The 25,040-nt window shown below is 35.7% G+C and overlaps 1 protein-coding gene across 1 annotated transcript in view; it reads right to left on the bottom strand.

Annotated features, from left to right (window-relative positions):
* The window catches only part of LOC311592786 (uncharacterized protein), a 386,211-nt gene that overhangs the window by 122,272 nt on the left and 238,899 nt on the right, over positions 1-25,040 (bottom strand). Inside the window, exon 48 of the mRNA XM_084773587.1 lies at positions 715-792. Within this exon, the coding sequence (XP_084629713.1) occupies positions 715-792 (78 nt within the window). The remainder of the gene's footprint in view (positions 1-714; positions 793-25,040) is intronic.

Consider the following 25,040-nt stretch of genomic DNA (forward strand, 5'->3'; position numbering starts at 1 on the left):
CCAGAAGCAGATGACACACACACACACACACAAAAAAACACTCAATAGTATATTTTAAGGTTCTTTTTCTCATAATACTTAGTCAGTGACTTTTTTATTCTGACATGTTATTTGGCTGCATATAATGGTTTTGTGGTTTTGTGGCAATTATGATTGTATAAACATGTATGTCCCTGCATCTAGGTGTGTATCTCCTGCTTCTCCTTTGACTGTGTTTCTACTGTTTATCTGTTTCTTGTGTTCTGTACTGATTTGTTTTATTTATTACTTTTATATTATTATTAATTATTACTATACATACCAGTGATTATTCTTATGAGAGATGGAAAATGTATATATTTGGGTGGGTGGGTATATGGGAAAGAGCTTAAAGGAGGTTAGGGAAGAGAAACCATAACTACTGTATATTATATGAAATAAAGTCTATTTACAATAAAAAAAAGACCCCTCTAAAAGAGGAATATCAGCAAATGTTAGAGCTCTGAGCTCTAAGTACTTTAGGCTGCCAGATTGCAGATATACTTAAGTAGCATTTCTTCCCCGTAGGTCCATGAAGGAAGTACGGAAAGGAGCAGGTCTCCTGTCTCATAGTTATTAGAGATAAAGCCCAAACCTGAGGGTGAATAAGAATGATATATCTTTTTAAAAATGTATATTTCTCTCACAAAATACATCCCAACCACAGACTCCCCTCCCTCCACTTCTCCCAGTCACCTGTGACCTTCCTCCTCCTCTGGATTCACTGCTCCTCCATTTCCCTTCAGAAAAGAGCAGGACTCCCAGTGATAACCACTAAACAAGGCAAAACAAGATGTTACAACACTAGTCACAAACCTTCACATGAAGGCTGGATGAGGCAAATGTGGTGGAAGAAAACAGCTCGCAAAGCAGGCAAAAGAATGAGACACCCTCACTCCCATGGTGAGAAGTACCACAAAACCCCAAGATTAATAACCACAGCATTTTTGCAGAGGACCTATCACAGATCCATGCAGGCTCCATGATGGCTGCTTCAGTTTCTGTGTTCCCTTATGAGCAATATATCTTAAAGGAGAAACAGAGGATCAGGAAATAGACACATATTTCCAACATAAAAAAATTAGGAACAGATGACTCACCCAGAGGTTGGGGTATCTTAGAAATACCTGCCTCTATGCTGGATATTCATTGGCTCTGTTTCCTGGCTAACCTTAGCAGCAGTCCTCTATTGCTTATAGTCAAGTCCTGGCTAGAGCCTGGAACCAGCTGAGAGCTGGACTCCAGTCAGGAGCCTGACTGATAAGCATCTTGCTTGAAGGGAACTAAATTAGCTCTGTTTGCCTCTGATTGGCTGAGTATATGTATTCATATTAAGAAAGGATTTGGGGCCAATCAAGAGAATGATCTCAAATCTAGCAATGCAAATGAAAAGCCTACTGTAACCAGGGAGATTTCTATCCAATATTACAATTTCATTTATCTATAACTCCTGCCTGTGTGTTACAGCAGGAGCAGGGAAAGTGAGACTAGAGATATAAAAAATATTGTGATTTAATATGGATTCTTGCTCCTATTGACAAAAGACAAAAGTAGCCAGTCATGCTTGGGGGCTGAGCATGAATATGGTTGCTTGAGAATAGGTCCTGGATACCTACAAAAAGCCTCAATGTCTGTCTGGGCCCTTCTGATTGTGACTCTGAGCTATCACGTGAAGCTGTGTCTTACTGCAATCTGCCTGTATCCGTTTCCATAAGTGCTATGATTGTAAGCATAAGCCACCACACTGGATTATAACTGTATGTCTGTTAGAGTGCCTTACAAACAGTTGATTAGATTAATTGAAAAACTTTGGATTCTACCTCTGGTCAAGCAATATATTCAATGATCATGCAAATCTTAAAGTATCTTAAAGGCAGGGAAAATTTTAAACAAGTATTATGAAAAAAAAAGTTCAAAATATATGCATAATTTTACCATGATGTGCGTATGTGTGAGACTATTTTCTCATTATATTTTTGTCATATACTGCTTCATGATTTCCTTCAAATTTACTAATTACTTAATATATATTAATTTAATATATATTCTTAAGTATAACCTGATTAGTAAGTTGAATGCTACCTGCAAGTTGGTCATTAAAGCTTAACTTTGTTAGGAGACAATTAATTGGAGTTTTCTTCCCTGGAAAAGGTCACATCTTCCTTTTCCAGCTTAGTTGCCTATTGTTTTTTGTGTATGGTTGTCTCTTTGTGTTTCTTCCCTTCCAAGTTTGGTATGCTCATTTCCAGCATACTTATTCAGCCCATTTTTGAACAGGCATGCGGGTTGACCTTATTTGATGGAGCTTCTCATATTATGAGAAGAAACCATAATATAACAAACGTCTTGATCATATAACGTTTCTGCCACTTAACTGAAATGAACCATGAAAATTATGGAGTGTTTTATGGATGTACTCATTAACAGTACGGAAGCTTCTAGAGGATGAAGGCAATCAGAAGGCCTACACAACTTTGATGGCTATGACGCTCTTCAAGGAACAGTATAGGAAAATAACATTGAGTGTGGAGTAGTAACACACATATATTTATGGTACCCGATACTTATCTAATTGCACATATGGCCTGTTCAAGAAGCGTGAAGCAATGCCTGATAATGGAAGCCTAGTTAATTACTCAGTGCTGGTGAAGTTATGATTAAGGGAGGAGAAGCAACAACCACACATGTATTAATCCAATATAATATCTAACAACAATTTATAAACATTCGTCATCATATGCTCAGATAAATTTAGTCTTCTGCCCACGTAAAAAAATTCCTCATTTCAACAGAAGGAGATTGTTTCAGAGAACCATAACCAACCACCTAGTCACTGTAAAAGAGTTCAACTCTTAGATAGGGTCTTCTGTTTATACTAGTCTCTTCTCTGCCTTCTGACATGTTAAGCCACATCAGAAATATTAAATCAAGTGCAGACACCTAGGAAGGGAAAAGGGCGTTCATTAGTAGCTTAGCTTTACACATTGACTTCACTTGTTCTCATTCACCTATTAATGCTGGGGCATGCAAGGGGCCTGGGTAGCTATGTTTCTCTCAGGCAGTCATTCTTTCACTCTCCATCTCCGTGTGTCTCTCCTCTCATCACCATTTGTTTTGATGACACAAACTCTGATATCCAGATGTGAGGTCATTCTCCATTCAACCAGACCATATGTCCAACAGCTCCAAAAATATCGGGACAAGGTAAATCATGGAACTTAACTTGGATACACTCTATTTACTTTTTGAGGAATTACAAGTATCACCTTTAGACTTGCTTAGTTGATGGTTCTGAGAGCTTTAGAGTAATCCCGTGGTCTCTTGACTCCTAGATGTTACCAAGTGTGAGGGCAACTCTCCTACATACCAGACATATTTTGGTAATCAGATTGTTAAAGGAAAAAAAGGGTTTATAGTTTGGCCAATGTTTTTACCTTGGTCTTGCTCTTAACATGTATTGCAAACTCAATTGTTTTGGTTTGTCTATAATCTAAAATAACAAAGAAAACTTTGCCCAAATGTTTTTAGCACTCACTCTCAATCTGGCTTGACTATACTTTGGACAACAACCTCTGCTGCCCTAAATTTGAGAATTTTTTTTCTGTTTTAATAGTTAGAGTATTTTGGATATTGTAAAAAAATTTAAAAAGACAGGATTTACATTTACAGGGTCCATGGTTGGCTCATGTTGGACAGCAGAGTCATCAAGAAAGAGGATCCAAAGGCTTTTACTCTAGGTCTATTTGGGATAGGAGTTGGTTGCTTCCACTGTTTCTATGTTTTAACTATTAAACTTTCAGGTTATGGGACCTCTGGTCACAGCAAGAAACTCTGAACATTTTTCCCTTTTATCTCTCAGGCTAATGGCTCTGCCAGCTATACTTTAACTCTTAAATTCTCAGGTTGATAGTCTTGTTATTCAGAAATTCTCTCATATATATATATATATATATATATATATATATATATATATATATATATATATATAGACTCAGAAACTCTCAGACTGGTAGCCTTGCTGTTTGGGGCTGCTGATTGCAATGAGAAGAAAGATAGAAAGAAAGAAAGAAAGAAAGAAAGAAAGAAAGAGGAAAGAAAAAAAGAAAGATCATACATTGACACAAACATAGGGAACGCCCACATATCATTCATAAACATACATAATGTCATAGACAGACAGTCAGACATATGTTTGGTAGATGGTTAATAGAGGAAAACTCTAATCAACCCACAAAAATTGTAATTCTGTCCTGGATTTTTATATCATCTATGAAAAATTCCTCATTCAAAAATATATACAATAATTACAAGAGAGGGAGATACAGTAGAACTATTGGATCTAAGTTCTTTCATTAGAAGTATATCTAACTAGATACTTCTGTTTATTATAAGTTTACAGCAGTGGTTTTTATCTATGTGATCATTAGGAGTTTAAAGCAGAAGTTTTTGCCTCTTTCTTATTTCTTTTTTTTTTTTACTTTATTAAATTATTCTTGTTACAACTCAATGGTTATCCCATCCCTTGTATCCTCCCATTCTTCCTTCCCTCCCATTTTCCCCTTATTCCCCTCCCCTATGACTGTTCCTGAGGGGGATTACCTCCCCCTGTATATGCTCATAGGGTATCAAGTCTCTTCTTGGTAACCTGCTGTCCTTCCTCTGAGTGCCACCAGGTCTCCCCCTCCAGGGGACATGGTCAAATGTGAGGCACCAGAGTATGTGAGAAAGTCATATCCCACTCTCCACTCTACTGTGGAGAGTGTTCTGTCCATTGGCTAGATCTGGGTAGGAGTTTAAGGTTTACCGCCTGTATTGTCCTTGGCTGGTCCCTTAGTTTGAGCGGGACCCCTGGGCCCAAATCTGCCTATCATAATGTTCTACTTGTAGGCTTCTAGGACCCTCTGGATCCTTCTACTTTGCCATTCTCCCATGCTTCTCTCATCCAGAGTCCCACTAGAATGTCCTCCCCTCTGTCTCAGTTTCCTGGTAAGTGAAGGCTTTCGTGGGACATGCCCCTTGGGCTAATATGCAGATATAAGTGAGTGTATACCATTTGAGTCTTTCTGCTTCTGGGTTAACTCACTCATTATGATCATTTCTAGCTCAATCCATTTATCCACAAATTTCGGGAATTCCTTGTTTTTAATAGCTGAATAGTATTCCATAGTGTATATATACCACAGTTTCTTTATCCATTCTTCTACTGATGGACACTTAGGCTGTTTCCATGTTCTGGCTATTATGAATAAGGCTGCTATGAACATGGTTGAGCAAATTTTCTTGTTGTGTGCTGGAGCATCTTCTGGGTATATTCCCAGGAGTGGAATAGCTGGGTCTTGAGGAAACCTTATTCCCAGTTTTCTGAGATAGCACCAGATAGATTTCCAAAGTGGCTGTACTAGTTTGCATTCCCACCAGCAATGAAGGAGTGTTCCTCTCTCCCCACATCCTCGCCAGCATATGTTTGGTGTTCAAAGCGAGAGTATTTTTTATTTCAAGGATTTTCTAAGAAACTGGTGTCTGTGTTGTATAGATAACCATTTATTCTTTGTTTCTATAGTCATATGGTCTTTATTGTCATAGTGTTCATCTGGGCTTTATCCTTGGACTAAACCCACAATGAATGCATTTCCTTGTTATTAATTTGTTTCATTATGGTAATGTTGTGCAATACCTTCTAAACAGACCAATACCACCATTCCTGTATGCAGTACTCTAGCTGTGTTTGTTTAAAATAGTTACAGGAGAAAATAAATATCCAGCATCATAGGAACTTATTCTGTTGTCCAATCTCTCCTCCCAGGTACTTTTATGCAACTAGACACTAATTACATTAGCTCTCAAGGGGTAGTTTTTTGTAAAAACTGGATGTATTTACTAAAAGTTAAAATGCAGGGTGAATCAATATATGTCATAATGAAAAAATGATGTACATACTGAAATGTGTCCCCAGATATTGCTTAACTCTTCCCAAGAGGAAAATTTCTACAATACATGGTAAATTTATTGATTTGTAAATTTATTTATTTACCATATTTGTCTCATGATATTTAATTTTAATCAATTTTTAATTAATCACATAACTTTAAATATTCTTATTTTTATCTAATTCTTCATTTTATTTTGCTTAAGTTAATATATTTTTTAATTTTACTTAATTATATAATTTTACTTAAATATATGCTTTATTATAAATATATATGATGGTTCTTTGCCCAGGTATTTAGTTGTATGAAATCTACCCCCTATTTAGGTTTTATTTTAAAAGACTATTGCTTCCATTCAAAATCATTAATATTCTTAAAGCTCTTGCTGAAATGTAATCTTCCATTCTCTTGTGACCATTGAAGCCATGCATTAAAAACCTATAAAATTTCAAGAGGGGAAAAATTTACCTTACAACATTAAAGAAACATATATGTACTAATAATCTTACTTTATACAGCATTCTGTATAGGTAATTTTCATTAAATTATTGTTTGAGGAAATAAAGCTAACAATAAGTAGAAATGATAAAATTAGTTAAACAGATGGAAGACATAAATTGTTTTTAATTTTTAAATTGACTAAAAACATTAAATATAAGAATGGATTCTTATATGAAGACTTTTCCTAATAATCAAAAAATAACACATGAGGACAAAGTCATGGAAACTTAAAAATAAAATCATAAAGGTCTGAGTATATAAAATTAGTTATTGAAATAGGAATTATGAACTACATATGTGTGATAATTAAGTGTAATACATTTATAGGTTATAATGGCTTATTCAATGTAGCAAAACATTTAAAATATGTATGTATAATCACAAACAGACTTCAAAATATATATTTAATCATGAATTCCTTTGCTAACTTTACTTAGCTTTAGAAATTTAAAGAAACTGAGTCACATAAAGTTCTGCTTCTTTATAAACACAAATCATAAGAAAAATTAGGCTACCAATTTTTCTGTAGGCTGTATTTATAATTTAACGTTCATTTTAGTACAAAAAGATATTTAATCCAAAAGTGATAAATACTGATGTGTAAAACCTCTAATGAGAATGAAGTTATCACATTAGAACTGTCTGAAAAATCACAAATTTGTTTAAATATTTTACATCAAATATAATAAAGAAATAAAATCAAATGGTCAGCCATCTTATTGATAATGAAATCATTTAATCTGCTTAAAATATATTTGCAGTTATGTTAAGTACAAATGTAATTCTTTTCCAAAACATGATTGGAATATTTTGACTCATAGGTATTCTGTGTGTTTGTTTTGTTGCTTTTGGTTTTTTTTTTCTCCTTTATCTTCCATTCTTTTTTTTCTTCCTTTTTTTAAAATTAATTTATTCTTGTTACATCTCAATGGTTAGCCCATCCCTTGTATCTTCCCATTCTTCCCTCCCTCCCATTTTCCCCTTATTCCCCTCCCCTATGACTGTTCCTGAGGGGGATTTCCTCCCCCTGTATATGCTCATAGGGTATCAAGTCTCTTCTTGGTAACCTGCTGTCCTTCCTCTGAGTGCCACCAGGTCTTTCATTTTTTTTGAGACAGTATCTTTCTGTGTTAGCTGTGACTGTCCTAGACTCTCTTTCGTAGACCAGGGTGGCCTGGAACGCACAGCGATCTGCCTGTCTCTACCTCCTGAGTGCTGGGATTAAAGGCATACGCCACCATGAGTAACTCAAAACAAAATTAATGTAATATTAAAGTTTATTTAATATAAATTAATGTTCAAATCAGGTATAAAAATGTAAATGTTGTTATAAATGAGTTAAATATAGAGATGCACTAGCATAGAAGTACATCCAAAAGCTCAAGTAGTATCCTTTCTCTTGCACAAGATACAACCCCAACAGAGTACATTACATGACTGTATCACTATAGCTTAATGATGAATGAGGAATCAAGACCTACAAGATATCTGCTGCTGTTGTCACCAGTGCCAGACCAGTTCCCATGCTGTAGGACAAACCAAAAATATTCTCCTCCTTATCTATCAGGAAGACTAATAATTCCTCCTGTCTCAAATGACAAAGCAATGAATTCTCTGGCACACTGGAGGATCTTAGCATTTTCACCTACATCCTAAATATATAAACTACCAAAAGTTAAATAGCAATTTCTCTGTACTCAATAGGTCCAGAACTGGCATAATAGTTAAGGGTAAATTGTGGGTTCTTGTACCTATGCCTAAAACCCAACTACTATGGGACCTGGTTTATAGTTCAATTGGATGTACACTTCTCTTTGGCTTTCAATTCTTCTTCTTATCAAAAGCTAATTTCATGGTCAATACTTTAATCAAGCATGTTTTCTAAATAAGGTAGGATGTCAGATAATTAGACATCAAACTCCCAGATTTGCTTAATTATTACAGAGATTCTAAGTAATGTCTTTGGAACTTTTCTATAAAATCATATGAAAATGACTCAATAGATCCTATTTCATTTATAATTTTTCAATCAGATGATGAATATGACATATTTATTTTTTCCTTTTTTAAAAAATTGTATTATTAATTTATTCTTGTTACATCTCAATGGTTAGCCCATCCCTTGTATCCTCCACTTCTTCCCTCCCTCCCATTTTCCCCTTATTCTCCTCCTCTATGACTGTTCCTGAGGGGGATTACCTCCCCCTGTATATGCTCATAGGGTATCAAGTCTCTTCTCAGTTACCTGCTGTCCTTCCTCTGAGTGCCACCAGGTCTCCCCCTCCAGGGGACATAGTCAAAAGTGAGGCACCAGAGTACATGAGAAAGTCATATCCCACTCTCCACTCAACTTGGAGACTGTTCTGACCATTAGCTAGATCTGGGTAGGGGTTTAAAGTTTACCATCTGTATTGTCCTTGGCTGCTGCCTTAGTTTGAGCAAGACCCCTGGGCCCAAATCTGCCTATCATAATGTTCTACTTGTAGGTTTCTAGGACCCTCTGGATCCTTCTACTTTGCTATTCTCCCATGCATCTCTCATCTAGAGTCCCAATAGGATGTACTTCCCTCTGTCCCAGTTTCCTAGTAAGTGAAGGCTTTCATGGGACATGCCCCTTGGGCTAGTATGCAGATATAAGTGAGTGTATACCATTTGAGTCTTTCTGCTTCTGGGTTAACTCACTCATTATGATCATTTCTAGCTCAAACCATTTGTCCACAAATTTCAGGAATTCCTTGTTTTTAATAGCTGAGTAGTATTCAAAGACGACATATTTATTTTTAAAAAACCTTCTAGGTTCTTGTTCCTTATGCAGGAGTCTTATTTTATCAAACAATTAATTACAATTACCTTATTCTTGTACAGAATTCTGGTAAATTGTCCATCCAGTTGTACAACTTTATTTAGCTTTAGTAAACAAAACTTATGGTAATCATATGTCAAACTCTTAATGACTACCACAGGTTGTAATACAGAAGACACAATAAATGATTCTTAATATATGCTGGCCAAAAAATAATGTCTTAAGTGCTTCAATCAAATCTGTAGTGTTACATCTTGTGATTAACAATAATTAAACAAATCATCAGGTCTTATAAATATCTATGACAATAAACTGCTCAAAATTGCTTAGATGATTTTCTTGTCAGTTCTCATATTTGAATAAGGATTAACTGCACTAAGTATTTTCCTAACTGTTCTCAGTAAAGAGTAAAATACTACTACTAAAAGTTTCACTTTTTCTGGGCCTCCACTTCTTCAAGAAAAATGGAGAGAGTGAGTAATAGGAAGGAGATAATGAGGATGGGACTGTAAGAAGATGAAAGAGTGGCATGCAACCAGGCTGTAAAGTGACTAAATGATTAACTAAATAAATGGGAAAGTTCACTTCTTACATTTTCCAGATAATATCTCTTTAGCATAGCATGGTAGAATAATACATACCATACCGAAGTGGCTGCCTTATGGTCTATATCTTCAGCATCAGTTTTATTGTGGGCCTTTGGACGGATCATCATTTGAGTCACTCTAATTTCTGTCCCTCCTGCATTACCTCTTTTGTCAAAGAAAGTTATATATAACCCTTTTATCTCTACTTGGTATTTATTTTTGCTTCTGTACACATATTTATCTAACTACCTTCAGTATGTGGCTCTCTATTTCACCATTTGCAGACATTGTTATCAAAATTCATTATTCTAGATATTTTGAGGTGTGAAAACTTCCTGTGATATCACTAAAATGATAAAATGTATTCACGTGCCTTCTTGACATGCCACTACTATTTCTCCCTTGACTATTTCTTCTCCCTCCTGATCTTTCCTGAAATCTCAAAATGCTTCACAAGAAATTAAATTTGCATGGAATAAAAGCAATATATTCACACAACAGCTCCAAGAAAATGTATAAGTACAAATGTAAAAAGGGTTTTTGATTCCAAGGAATGACCCATACAAAGCAATATACCTGCTCTACTATACATGACTTAGCACACCTAGTGATTGTAAGGACAGGTTATTGATGAAGACACACAGAACACTAAGTAGAGAAATTTAATCAAAAAGAAAAAAAAAGATAGTTTCACTGACTAAAGTTCCTTCCATGGCACTATGTACAGACTTTCTACTTGCCTTTTCTCAAAGATTTAGTGGACAGATAGAAAAGAATTTAAAAAAGAGAAACAAGGCAATATTTGTTACATAGCAGTAACATCTTACACCTAACAATAGAACTTGGATTGAAAAGTAGAATCTCTGATATTCTTTGTGTTTTTCATTTACTAAAAAATAAAATAAAATAAAAATTAAAAAATAAAAATAAAAAAAACAAGTCTCTGTTTTGCCCAATGGCAAAGGTGAATTAAAACTAAAATGAAAAAAAAAATATACCAAAGAAAATTTATAGAACATTGTGTGAGGTGCATAAAGAATAGAATATCCAGAAGAACATGATATCTTCTGTCAGAAAGTGTTTTCTACTCATAATAGGTAAGATGCATCTACAAAAATCTCAACAATTAAAATGCCTAAATAAGATTAACAAAATAGCACCACAAGTTTCAAGTCAATGTAAATGGCAGAAGTCCCACAAGACTCTGTGCTAGTAGAAGAGCTACAGGTAATTGATGAATGGTGATTCAAATTAGTCTTTTCCTGGGACAAGTCCATGGATAATTTATCAAATCTCAAGATATCAATCCTAAATACAAATGTATAAGCATCTCCTAAAAGAATTAGCAACTGTTAATTTGAAAATCTATCTGGTGCTATCTCAGAAAACTGGGAATAGGGCTTCCTCAAGATCCAGCTATTCCACTCCTTGGACTATACCATGAAGACGCTCCAGCATACAACAAGAAAATTTGCTCAACCATGTGCATAGCAGCCTTATTCATAAAAGCCAGAACATGGAAACAGCCTAAGTGTCCCTCAGTAGACGAATGGATAAAGAAACTATGGTACATATACACTATGGAATACAACTCAGCTATTAAAAACAAGGAATTCCCGAAATTGTGGACAAATGGATTGAGCTACAAATGATCATATTGAGTGAGTTAACCCAGAAGCAGAAAGACTCAAATGGTATATATGGTATATACTCACTTATATCTGCATACTAGCCCAAGTGCCACGTCCCATGAAAGCCTTCACTTACCAGGAAACTGGGACAGAGGGGAGGACATACTAGTGGGACTCTAGATGAGAGAAGCATGGGAGAATAGCAAAGTAGACGGATTCAGAGGGTCCTAGAAACCTACAAGAAGAATATATAATTGTATTCTTGTATACAATAATAATAATTAAGAAGATATGGATATATTTCCATTTTTATACATGTAGTCATCCAGTTAGTCCAACACCATTTGTTGAAGATGCTATCTTTTTTCCCATTGTATGGATTTGGCTTCTTTGTCAAAAATCAAGTGTCCATAGGTATGTGGGTTTATTTCTTGGTTTTTAATTCAATCCCATTGATCAACCAGCCCATTGCTATGCCAGTACTATGCTATTTTTATTACTGTTGCCCTATAGTATAGCTTGAGATCTGGGATGGAGATTGCTCCAGAAAATCTCTTATAAATCAGGATCATTTAAGCTATTCTGGGTTTTTTGTTTCTCCATTTGAAGTTGAGGCTTGATCTTTCAAGGTCGGTAAAGATTCATTGTGTATTTTGATGCGAACTGCCTTGAATCTGTAGAGCGCTTTTTGTAAGATGGCCATTTTTACTATGTTGATTCTCCTGGTATACTCAGGTAATTAATTTTACTCATTCTCAAGTCTTTGATGTGGTTGAAGACCAAGTAGTTTAGTTATACAATTAAACTTAGTTGTTTAGGTGTTAAGATGTTTTTAGGTCTAGATAGATGTTTGAATTGATAATGACAAGATGTGATGGAGATTGACTTACATTCAGAATTTTAGACACACCAAGATAGGAAATATCTTTTCTTCAAGGTTGTCAAATACAAATAACGGAAACACTAAAAATGTAACATTTATATAATTCCTGATTGTGTCATGGTGCTTCTTGCTATTGGTAGTTTATGGTATATATGTGTAATAAAAATGTATATGTATAACAAAACAAAACATCTTATCTTGGAAACTGAGGGACTAAATTAGCTTATTTATCATATACTTGATACTGTGTAACTTGGCTATTCTTTAGCGTTTCATCAAAATGTTACAGTAACATCTGAAGCTCTGCACTAGAAACAAGAGGTTGTTACTAAAGACTCCATAAACACTCCTTGCAGTTTTCATTTATTGGAGGTTCACATAGTATGCTACCAGGGTACCCAGAAGCCCCTAGGTAAGATTTGTGGGAGTCTTTTCTATCTACTTTATGTGTGTTTTGTCTCCAGACATTGCTACTTATTGATGATTTTAGAATTACCCAAACAAAACCTTATCAGATAATTCTAGATTCAAAATAGAAATAATCAGTTTTATATGCAAAATGTAGGAAATTTAAACCCTGACATCCTTGTGTCCCAAATCTATCTTCTTCTCAAAGTGTATTGATAGCAGGTACCCTGGGGACTGCAGTAGAATCTCACAAAATCCATTTAACAATTCCTGTTGGAATTTTGCAAGCGTGACATGAAAGTTTCAATTACTTTTAGAATGCTAAATGTCCTTCCAAACCCAACACAGAAGACATAATCTCACTCAAATAACTGACAACTTTGGGATAGAGTTTGGGACTGGAAGTGAGCAAGCATACAGAGGCTTTCACTCAATTCATCACTGTTGTTAGTCAAAAAAGAGGGAACTCCAGCTTTGAATGAACAACTTTGAGGTTGGGGAAGTTATTTTATTTAGTTATATACTATAATGTTCCAACATACAATGCTATATTAGATTTCTCTGTGCATTTTGATCATATTTCTAAGGAAATGTAATAACCCCTTTATACATAATAAATACAGAGTACTTTATTTACCTTTTATGTCTGTGCTATTAGATACGTGTATGGTCAGGTAAGTGTGTAAAAGTCTGTTGTTACAGAGAAGCCACAGCCTATGGATGCTTGTCAGTGTAGAAATGAATGCATATTGTGTTTTAGCACCTGAAATTATGTTGCAAGTGTAATATTAAATTAAATGAATTTTATTTCTTGCTAGAAAGAAGAAGAATATGCTACAAATTTGAGAGGTAATTGGCCAAAAAGTTTTAACGCATTCCTGCCAATGGCACTTTACTTGGTGGCATTAAAATGTCTTTAAAATGTGTACATATTTTCTGAAGCTTCTACAATAATATATACAATGAAGACTTACATAATTTCAAACCAGATAAATTCCAGCATTGATAAAACATGCAAACATAAAGTGTAATTCCTAATCAGGAAATGATTTGCCACTTAGATCTGTTGGGAAAGGTACAATTTAATTTATCAAATGGAGTTTCACTGAGGACGTGATTCATACTCCAGAGATGACTCCATGCAAAGAGGCATCAAAAAGTGAACTACTTGGGCAACATAAAATGGAATCCTTGATTTTATGTTTTATTGTGGTGGTTTCATTGCATTAGGTTTTGTCTTACTTCCATTTTCTTTTTTCTTAAAGAGAGAGAGAGAGAGAAGAAAAATAACATGAATTAGGGAAGTTACAGAGATAGAAAGGACATTGTGAAGTTGAGAGAGGAAGATTTGATCAAAATTAACTGAATGAAGAAAACGCTTTGCATCTTGTCCCTGATTTCAGTGGAATAGACAAGTTTCTCTCCATTTAATTTGATATTGGCTATAAGTTTGCTGTATATTGCCTTTATTATGTTGAGGTATGTGCCTTGTATTCCCAATCTCTCCAGGATTTTAAACATGAATGGGTGTTGGATTTTGTCAAATGCTTTTTCAGCTTCTACGGAGATGATCATATTTTTTTTCTTTCAGTTTCTTTACATGGTGGATGACATTGATAGATTTCCATATATTGAACCATCCCAGCATGCCTCGTGTGAAGCCTACTTGGTCATGATGAATAGTATTTTGATGTGTTCTTAGATTTGGTTTGTTAGTATTTTCGTTTGTTTGTTTTTTGTTTGTTTTTTAATTTTTTTATTAATTTATTCTTGTTACATCTCAATGGTTATCCCATCCCTTGTATCCTCCCATTCTTTGCTCCCTCCCATTTTCCCCTTATCCCCCTCCCCTATGACTGTTCCTGAGGGGGACTTCCTCCCCCTGAATATGCTCATAGGGTATCAAGTCTCTTCTTGGTAACCTGCTGTCCTTCCTCTGAGTGCCACCAGGTCTCCCCCTCCAGGGGACATGGTCAAAGGTGAGGCACCAGAGTATGTGAGAAAGTCATATCCCACTCTCCACTCTACTGGGGAGAATGTTCTGACCATTGGCTAGATCTGGGTAGGGGTTTAAAGTTTACTGCCTGTATTGTCCTTGGCTGGTGCCTTAGTTTGAGTGGGACCCCTGGGCCCAAATCTGCCTATCATGAGAATGCTATATTTTTAAAATGTTGTCTTGGATTAGTACACAAATAACTACAATCATGTGGTAAGTGAGCCTAAGCATAATATAAGTGTTAAAATAACATTATTATTTGAGGTTAGTTGAAAAATGAAATAATAAGAAGATACCTGCTATAACTCTTGTGCATAAATGGAGTAGAGCTGAAACTGAGGTAGGGCAGTCTGTATTTCACAGCAGTCACTCATTAGGTACAGCCAGTCAGGAGTGTAGACCAAATTGTGCAGATTTTATTCTGGCTGCATTTAAAAGATATATAAATGAAACAGTATTTTTGGATGAAAAAAATGTTGGAGTTTTCAGTAGTTAGTATTTAGGCAGAATTATATTATAGCTACACTGAACCCAATATCACCAACATGGTTGTATAAGACTGTGTACAGTGCTGCAGTTCAACTGTATATTCAGCCAAAGAGAAGAAATGATAGAATTCCTACGCCTTTCAATAAATAGTTGAAATAGTTCATTAATGGAATGTAAATTAATAGCAGTAATTAATAAAGCAATTGAGGTGATGATCTGAGTTTATATATCATAAAGAAAGGTAGGATAGACTAGGTTACAAAAAGAGTTATAGACAGAATAAAAAGAGAAGTCAATTTTGAAGCTGATTAAAAAGTTTGATAGTATCAACAGTTATTTGGTGTCAACTGGTATTTACAAATTTGGTGGTAGAATAGAAAAGTAGTATAAGGGGTAAAAGGCAAAGAAGGCATATTTAATTGATGTTATGTAGAGTAGAAAATCATTTGAATTTAAAAGACTAGTTACAGAAATGAAAATTGGGGCATGAGGGAAAAATTAAGACTATTGAAGATGGGGTAAAGTTTATTACTTTTATTTGTAATTGCATCAAGATTTGGTTCCTAAAACAATGTATTAGTTCTGTCCTATAAAAAGTAAGAAAGTTATATGTTTAAATGTAGATACATGAGTTAGCAGTTCTGGTATACTTTCTTGATAAATAAAAATTATAGTCTAATGTATTTTGCAAACTATATTTATGTAATGCGTAACACATGATAAGTTTGAGGTTAATGGCTAATAAAATGTGGGGAATAATATGAATTGCTATAAGTGTAAGTTCTTATATGTGTGGGGGGGTTGAAAGTTATTAGTTTTCCTTATTCGGTTATAATAATTATGTATATTGAATAAAGGAATGGAATGATAATGTCAATGCTTATAAGAATAAAGGAAAGGGTAGGTCAAGAAAATAGTAATGTATCAATGTAGTTCATTGATAAGGTTACTAGAAAAAAGGAGACCTAAATTTGCTAGCCTTGGTATGACTCATCAAGGGACTATTAATAGAAAGACTATATGTTTTTTTAACAAAGTTATAGTTTGGCTATGAATTCATTCATAGACTATGTTAGCTAACAGCAACAGCACAGGCTCCAAGATCAATGTTTTAATTAAAGGGACCTCTTGAAACTGAATAGCTTCTGTAGGCAAAGGACAGTCAATATAACAAAATACAGCCTACTGTCTAGGAAATATCTTCACCAATCCTACATCTGACAGAGGGCTAACATCAAAGGTATTTTGAGTGGAGAGTGGGGTATGACTTTCACACGTGCTCTGGTGCCTCATATTTGACCATGTCCCCTGGAGGGGGAGATCTGGTGGCACTCAGAGGAAGGATAGCAGGCTACCAAGAAGAGACTTGATACCCTATGAACATATAAAGAGGGAAGAAGTCCCCCTCAGGCACAGTCATAGGGGAGGGGAGTAAGAAGAAAGTGGAAGGGAGGGAAGATTGGGAGGATACAAAAGATGGGCTAACCATTGAGATGTAACAAGAATAAATTAATAAAAAATAGAAAAACTCAATAATTTAAACACCAACAAACCAAAAATCTAATAAAATGGGGTACAGAGATAAACAGAGAAATTTTAATGGAGGAATATCAAATGGCAGAGAAACAAATAAAGAAATGTTCAACATGCATAATAATCAAGATATTGAAATCAAAATAATTCTGAGATTCCATCTTACACCTATCAGAATGGTTAAGATGAAAACCTCAATGGACAGCACATGCTGGTGAGGATGTGGAGAAAGAGAGACACTCCTCCATTACTGGTGAAAGGGCAAACTTAAGCAACCACTATGGAAATCAATTTGGCACTTTCTCAAAAAATTGGTATAGTGATGTCTTAAGACCCAGTTATACCACTCCTGGGTAGATACCCAAAATATGCTCCACCATACAACAAAGCCATTTATGTACATAGCAGCTTTATTCATAACAGTCAGAATCTGGAAACAACATACTTATCCTTAAACTGAAGAATGGATAAAGAAATTTTGCTAATTTACACAATAAAGAACTACTCAGGACAATAGCCCAAGGGGCATGTCCCATGAATGTCTTCACTTATCAGGAAAGTGGGTCAGAGGGGAGGACATCCTATTTGGCCTTTAGGTGAGAGAAGCATGGAAGAATGGGGAAATAGAAGTATCCAGAGTGTCCTAGAAACCTACAAGAAGAACACTATAATGGGTGGATCTGGGCCCAGGGGTCTTGCTCAAACTATGGCACCAGCTAAGGACAACACATGCAGTAAACTTTGAACTGCTATCCAGATCTAGCCAATGGACAGGAAATTCTCCACAGTTGAGTGGAGAGTGGGGACTAACTTTCACACAATCTCTGGTGCCCCATATTGGACCATGTCCCCTTGATGTGGTGCCCTGGTGGAACTCAGAGGAAGGATAGCAGGCTACCAAGAAGAGACTTGAAACCCTATGATCATATACAGGGGGAGGAGGTCACTCTCAGTTACAGACATAGAGGAGGGGAATAGGGGGAAAGCAGGATGGAGGGAGGACTGGGAGTATACAAGGGATGGGATAACAATTGAGATATAATATGAATAAATTAATAAAATATTTTTAAAAGAAAGAAAATTACTCAGCCATTAAAACCAATGAAATTCTGAAATTTTCTGGCATAGGACAAAACTAGAAAAGATCATCCTAAATGAGGTAACCAAGACCCAGAAAGAAACACATGCTATATACACACTTATATGTGGATATTAGCAATATAATACAGGCTAACCACAGTACAATACAGAGACCTAAAAAAATCTAAGTAATAAATAAGATTCTCATTGAGAAGGTCAAATAGAACAGACACTGGAAGTACTTAGAGAGAGACTACAAAGAAAGTCTACCATAGAGGTCCTTTCAAAGAATCCATCCAGTTGAGTATTGAAGGTGCTGAGTCTAACAGCCAAACTTCTGAGCAGAGTTAGCAAGACTTTTTAAGAGTTGGGGTATAAAAGGGACCAGGATCTACACAAAGATAAGAACAGAGCCAACACATCTGCACCCAGGGTGATCTGCATAGACTGATGCACTAACCAAAGACCATGCATGGAGAGGACCTAGAACCCCTGCTCAGATGTAGTCTCTAGGCAGCAGAGCCTCAATGTTAGTTCCATAATATGGGGAGTAGAGACTGTCCCTGACATGGACTCTGTTGCCCACTTATTGATCACTTCCCCCTGAAACGGCATCCTTGCCGGCCACAGACAAAGAGGATGCAGGCAGTCCAGATGAGACTTGACAGGTTGCAGTCTGCTGGTACGGGATGAGGGCTCCTACATTTTGAGGACTAGGGGAGGGAGAAGGGGGGGCAGTAGGGAGGGAGGGTAGGACCAGGAGATGAGAAAGGAGTTACAATTGGGATGTAAATTATATAAAGTAAAAATAAACAAAATTTTTAAGTAAAAAAAAAACTGACAAGTAGTACAATATTTTAAAAAATAATATATAATAAATATGATTGAAAATGGCTTATAGTTTTATAAAGCAACTCAAGGTAACTCAGCTCTCTTAACATACATTTATATCCTCAATAAAGTGACTGCTGGGAACAGATGCTGATGAGCACCTACTATAAAGTTTACAGATTTAAACAATCAGCCCTGAAAAGAAGTATTACAAGTAATACCATACAGACTTAATAGTTTGTATGTAAGAATATATATGTAAGAATAAGCATGCAATGTCAATTAGTGAAAAATTATTCTGTGAACATGAAGGAGAGTATGAATAGGTATATGGAAGGGTAGAAGGGTAAATGAAAGGGAGAAATGTTATTGAATCATAATCTAAGACACAATAAAATATAGAAGACAAAGGAAATTTTCTTCAAAAGGATCTTCACATGGGAGTATGGACCAAAGTCTTCCCTCATCAAATAATAGAAGGTGGTGTTCTATGGGAAAACTCAACAAATTAATTTTCACAAACCAGTAGCAATATAAACTTGGCTTAGAAAATAGATTCTAAGAAACTTCTTGATGGAAGGAGGATGTGAGTAAAGGAGGAAGACACTGTTATAGTGCTGTGCTCTCAAAGAGAAGGACACTGTGTATCAGGCCAAAAAAAAATGTCAGCACAAGGTCCTGTCCTTAAATCAGAAGCTATCTCCATTTAATGAATGAAAAATTAAAAAGATGTTTTTCCAGTGGATTCTCATTGTTTATACAAACCCCACTTAAGAACAGAGCTCAGCAGTAGCTGGTCCCCACATTTTAGAGGTCTTTCTCTCATACTGTTTTGCCCAAGCCTTTTTCCTAGGCTTACAGTTCCCTTTCCTATCTAAAACAGTTTCAGGTATTGTGTTTTTATAGGATCTGTGAGTTAAATATGTGTGTAACATCTACGTATTTCATGTGATTTTACTCTAGATATTTTCTCCCATTTATTCTTTATTTCTTTTAAACACTACTGATTTCCTTATTACTGCTATCATTACCATCATCATAATTATTATCATTATAATTATCAGTAGCAGTAACAGTAGTAATAGTAAACATATGTCATATGTCTGCTGATGTTCTAATGAAAGACAGAAAAGAGTGTAGTTTTGGATGACTGTATCACCATAGATTATATCGGAATTTGGAGGGTAAACTGAAATCATAACATATTGTACAAAATAAACTCATCAATAAGAAAGAAACTTTCCAAAAAAAGGGAGGTTGGCAAGTGTTTTAGCTCTAAGTTTTCAGAGCCTGAGCTGTGACAGATGTATGTAAATAACAATTCTTTACACTATAGGTCCATGAACAGAGTGTGAGAAGCAGCACTTTTCCTCTCTCTGCTAGATATTGAAAGTTGAGATGAATTGCCCTTCCATCAGATAAAACCAGAACTGAAAGATGTGTTAAAATGATATATGTTAAAGAATCCGTGCCCTCAGATGCAAGAATAAATTTCTAAATGATTAAAAATGTACAGAATCATTTTAAGGATAACTGTGTAAATTACAACCTGCTACCTAACAGTGCCAACAGTGCATTTTATATTTTTAATTAGTTTATTCAGATTACATTTCAATTGCTATCTCCTCACTTATATCTTCCCATTTCCCCCTCCCTCTCTTTTCACTTTATTCCCCTCCCCTACGTGTGTGACAGAAGGGGACCTTCATCCTAACCATATGATCACAGCTTATCAGGTCTATCCTAGTAGTCTGCTTACCCTCCCTCTGAGTGCCACCAGGCCTCCCCAAGAAGGGGAAGTGGTCAAATATGGGGCACCAGAGTTCCAGAGTCAGTCCTTGCTCTTCACACACCTGTGGAGAATGTGTTGTCCATTGGCTAGATGTGAATAGGGATTCTAGGTTTACTGCATGCATTGTCCTTCCTTGGTACAGTAGTTTGAGTAGAACCCCTGGGTTCATATCTGCCAGCCTTGAAGGTCTTCTTCTAAGTTTCTAGGACCCTTGGATCCTTCTATTCCCCCATTCTCCCATACCTCTCTCTCCTGGAGTCCCAAAAGGAATTCAGAGTATCTATTACGAGTCTCCTGTTAAATGAAGACTTTCAAGGGAGTGGCTGAGAAACACTTAAAGAAATGCTCAGTGTCCTTAGTTATCAGAAAAATGCAAATAAAAAAGACTCAGAAATTTCATCTTACACCCATCAGAATGGCTAAGATAAAAAACACATGCTGGCTAGGATATAGAGAAAGGGGAACACTCCTTCATTGCTGGTGGGAGTGCAAACTTGTACAACCACTTTGGAAATCAATCTGGTGCTTTATCAAAAAGACTGGGAATAGGTCTCTCTCAAGACAGAGATATTCCAGTCTTTGGAATATACCCAAAAGATGCTTCAGCGCACAATATTGACATATGCTTAACCATGTTCATAACAGCCTTATTTGTAATATCCAAAATCTGGAAACAACCCAGATGTTCCTCAGTCAAAGAATGGATTAAGAAACTGTGGTACATTTATACTATGGAATACTACTCAGCTATTAAAAACAAGAAAATTCAAATGAGAAGATGACAGAGAACATTTTCTACCTGAATCGTCACACAGAATTCTCTATTATGCTGGAGAAACTTCTTCAGCCTTCTGGCCCAATATATCTGACAGGCATAATTGTAGGGCAAGAACTGTTGAGGGCTTGTTTACCCTGTCTTGGCAGAGTTTGACCATTTACTGTGCCTGCATCTATGATGGCCCATTTTAGGAAGAATTCTGTCTGTGGCAGAAATGAGGACATTTTGACCACTGGTTTGTTTGCCACATTTGAAGCCATCAAACTACTGTACCAAGGAATGAAAATGCATGCAGTAAACATAGAATCCCTATTCACATCTAGCCAATGGACATCACATTCTCCACAGGTCCTTTGATGCTCATCATCCTCTTTGAGGTAGGCTGGATGTTGCCAGGAGTTAACCTGTCTCATTGTCAGTGAATCTTTAAAGCAATAAAAAACATTTTAAAATGTCATATTCTCTATGTCTCTGAGGTCTTTGAAGACCTTATCTAACTCTCCTAGCTTATCTTTCTATGGAGTTATAACTATCTGCTACACCTAAGACATATATTCATGTGATAAAAGTAGACTAGGGATATAGAAGACCATGATTTGGTTAGCTAACAGGTAACTTGTCTTACTTTTTATCCAAAACAACCTGCATTAGCACTTTCAAAGTATTGGAAGTCAACCTTCAATTATAACTTAGTTATATGGGTATAATAGCTCATATTACAGTAGAAATGTTTGTAAATAATGTATGTGAAAAAATAAACTTACATTTGAATTCCATAATACTGTATCTAGAATTAAATTTATTTTGCATCTATATACAGCACTCTATACCAGTGTCTAGCCTGAACTCCTGCCATACTCACATAATCAAGTTTACTCTTTCTCAAGTCTCTGGTTGAACTGAATACCAGGTACCTTAGTTCTACAATGAAGTTTAGTTCTTTAGAGGTTAATATGTTTTTAGGTCTAGATAGATGTTTTAAGTTGATAATGACAAAATGTGATAGAGATTGATTTACACTCAGAATTTTAGACACCCAAAGATAGGAAAGAAGTTTTCTTCAAGGCTGTCAAATACAAATAGCCAAAACATTACGAATGTAACATTTATACAATACCTAATTGTTTCATTGTTCTTCTTGCTATAGATAGTGTATTGTATATGTGTGTGTAATAATATAAATGTATATGTAAAAAATATAAATAAATAAATAAATAAATAAATAAATAAATAAAAACAAGGAAATCCTGAAATTTGCAGGCAAACAGATGGAACTAGAAATTATCATCCTGAGTGAGTTAAACCAAACCAAAAAGGATATATACATGGCATATACCCACTTATAATTGGACACTAGCCCTACAGTGCATTTTTATTAGCTCTATCTCCTGCAGGACTCAGGAACAATCTACCCTCTCTACTGAGCTGCATGTAGTCCAGCCCTGGCTTGAGCCTGGAGCCAATAGCTGAACTTCCGACAGGAGCCTGACCAATGAAAACCATGTGTTTAGGGACTTATGTAAGTTCTGTTTACCTCTGATTGGCAGAGTCTGCACATTCAAATGAAAAATGGATTTAGGACCAATCAAGAGAGAAATTTCAAACTTAGGTTTGAAACCTCCAGTAACTAAGGAGATTTTCATCAAAGCTTTTATTTCATCTGTCTTACTCTTCTTATATGTTGCAGCAGAAGCAGAAAATTAAAAGGAAAGAAATAAAAGATTTTAATGTGAGCTGTAGATCCAATAGGAAACAGATAAAACCAGTGGGTGTTACCTGGACCCTGAGCATGTATCTGGCTGATTAGACCTAGGTCCTGGCTACTAAAAAGAAAGCTTCTGTTTTGCTCTGGACCATTCTGTTTGTGACCTTGGGCTGTCATTTCAGCTTGCTGCACACTCTTTAAAATCTGCCTGGTCAGTTTTCCCAAGTGCTATGATTATATGCAGGAGCTATCACCTTGGATTAGAACTTTATATTTATTACACTGCCCTACATATAGCCCCTTGTATTAAAGAAGAAATGTTGGTTTTGAAGCCTTGTTACACAATATAACCAGTGACCATGGAGAGTCCTAAAGTATCATGGTGGTAAAATAAATAAATAAAAAGAGATGGTTTAGAAAAACAAACCTGAGTATGTGAGAAAGTAATATCTCACTGACCATGTCCCCTGGAGGGAGAGACCTGGTGGCACTCAGAGGAAGGACAGCAGGTTACCAAGAAGAGACTGGATACCCTATGAACATATACAGGGGGAGGTAATCCCCCTCAGGAACAGTCATAGGGGAGGGGAATAAGGGGAAAATGGGAGGGAGGGAAGAATGGGAGGATACAAGGGATGGGATAACCATTGAGATGTAACAAGAATAAATTAATAAATGAAAAAAACAAACAAACAAACAAAAAAAGAAAAACAAACCTGTCGTGTTCCATGCTAGGTATATTTTGTGTGTTTGTATATATGTGTGTATGAATACGTAGTTTTTGACATTGGGAAGGCACACATATATTCATGAAGATGCCAGCCAGAGGATCTATCTTACTATTGCTTCTCTAATACCTTCATTTCTTAAACTGTTCAATATAAATATGCAAATACTGTCTGTGTATTTATAAAATCACACCCTCCACACCCCAATCTAGAACCCTTCCCATATCTCTACTGTCATTTTTTCTATGCTAAATTTGACAAATCTGTTTTATGTGTATACATATGTGTATGTTATTTTGTGTAGTGTGTGTGCATATGCAGGTCTGGTGTGATGATTGAACTCATGTGTGCAAGCAGGTAACATATAGAGCATAAATTCTACTTTTGCTACTCTGGTACTCTAACTACGTAAAAATAGTTAATTCAATATAAATATGTAAATATTGTATAGTGTAAAAAGGTACCTTCCACCGTACTAGATTATTCTTCACATGCATTATATATATTTCTACTCTAATATGCCTCATTGTACTCGTACAACTCAATTACAATACAAGGATTACTTCCAATACTTTGAAATTGTTAATGCAGACTGTTTATGATAAGGAAGTTATACAAGTTAATTCTTAGTAGATCAAATCATTGTCCTAACAATTAGTAGTCTTTTTTTTTTAATCACAAGAATATACATCCTAGGTGTAATAGATAGATATGATTCTATAGAAAGATGAGGTAAAAATAGTTGGATAATGTCTCCTAAAACCTAAGATACATACAGATTATGGCATTTAAAGATGGTTTTATTATTTCAAAGATACATTTACAATAAGACAGATTAACTCCTGGCAACACCCAGGCTACTTCAAAGAAATTGAAGAGCATTGAAGAATCTCCATATGGAGATGGCTTCAATTGTGCCAAACCAGCCACTGGGCAAAATATCCTTGTTTCTAGCACAGGCAGAATTATTCCTAAATTGGGCAATCAAGGATTCAGGCAGAATCATTGGCCAAACTCTGCCAAGACAGGGTAAGCAAGTCCTCAATAGTTCCTGCCTCAAAAATATGTCTGTCAAATATATAGGACAAGAAGGCTGAAAATGATGTTCAAACACTGTGGAGAGTTTTGGGTAGCAAATTGTCTTTGTCATCTTCTCATTTGGGAAACTGCTAACTGCACTCCCTGTATACTCAGGTAATTAATTTTATTCCCTCTCAATTCTTGGATGAGGATGAAAACCAAATAGTTTAGTTTCACAACCAAGCTTAATTGTTTAGGAGTTAAGGTGTTTTTAGGAAAAAAAAAGGTGTTTTTAGGTCTAGATACATGTTTTAAGTTGATAATGATGAA

The sequence above is a fragment of the Acomys minous genome (assembly GCF_964271855.1).
Source record: "Acomys minous genome assembly, chromosome: 2".
Lineage (NCBI taxonomy): Eukaryota > Metazoa > Chordata > Mammalia > Rodentia > Muridae > Acomys > Acomys minous.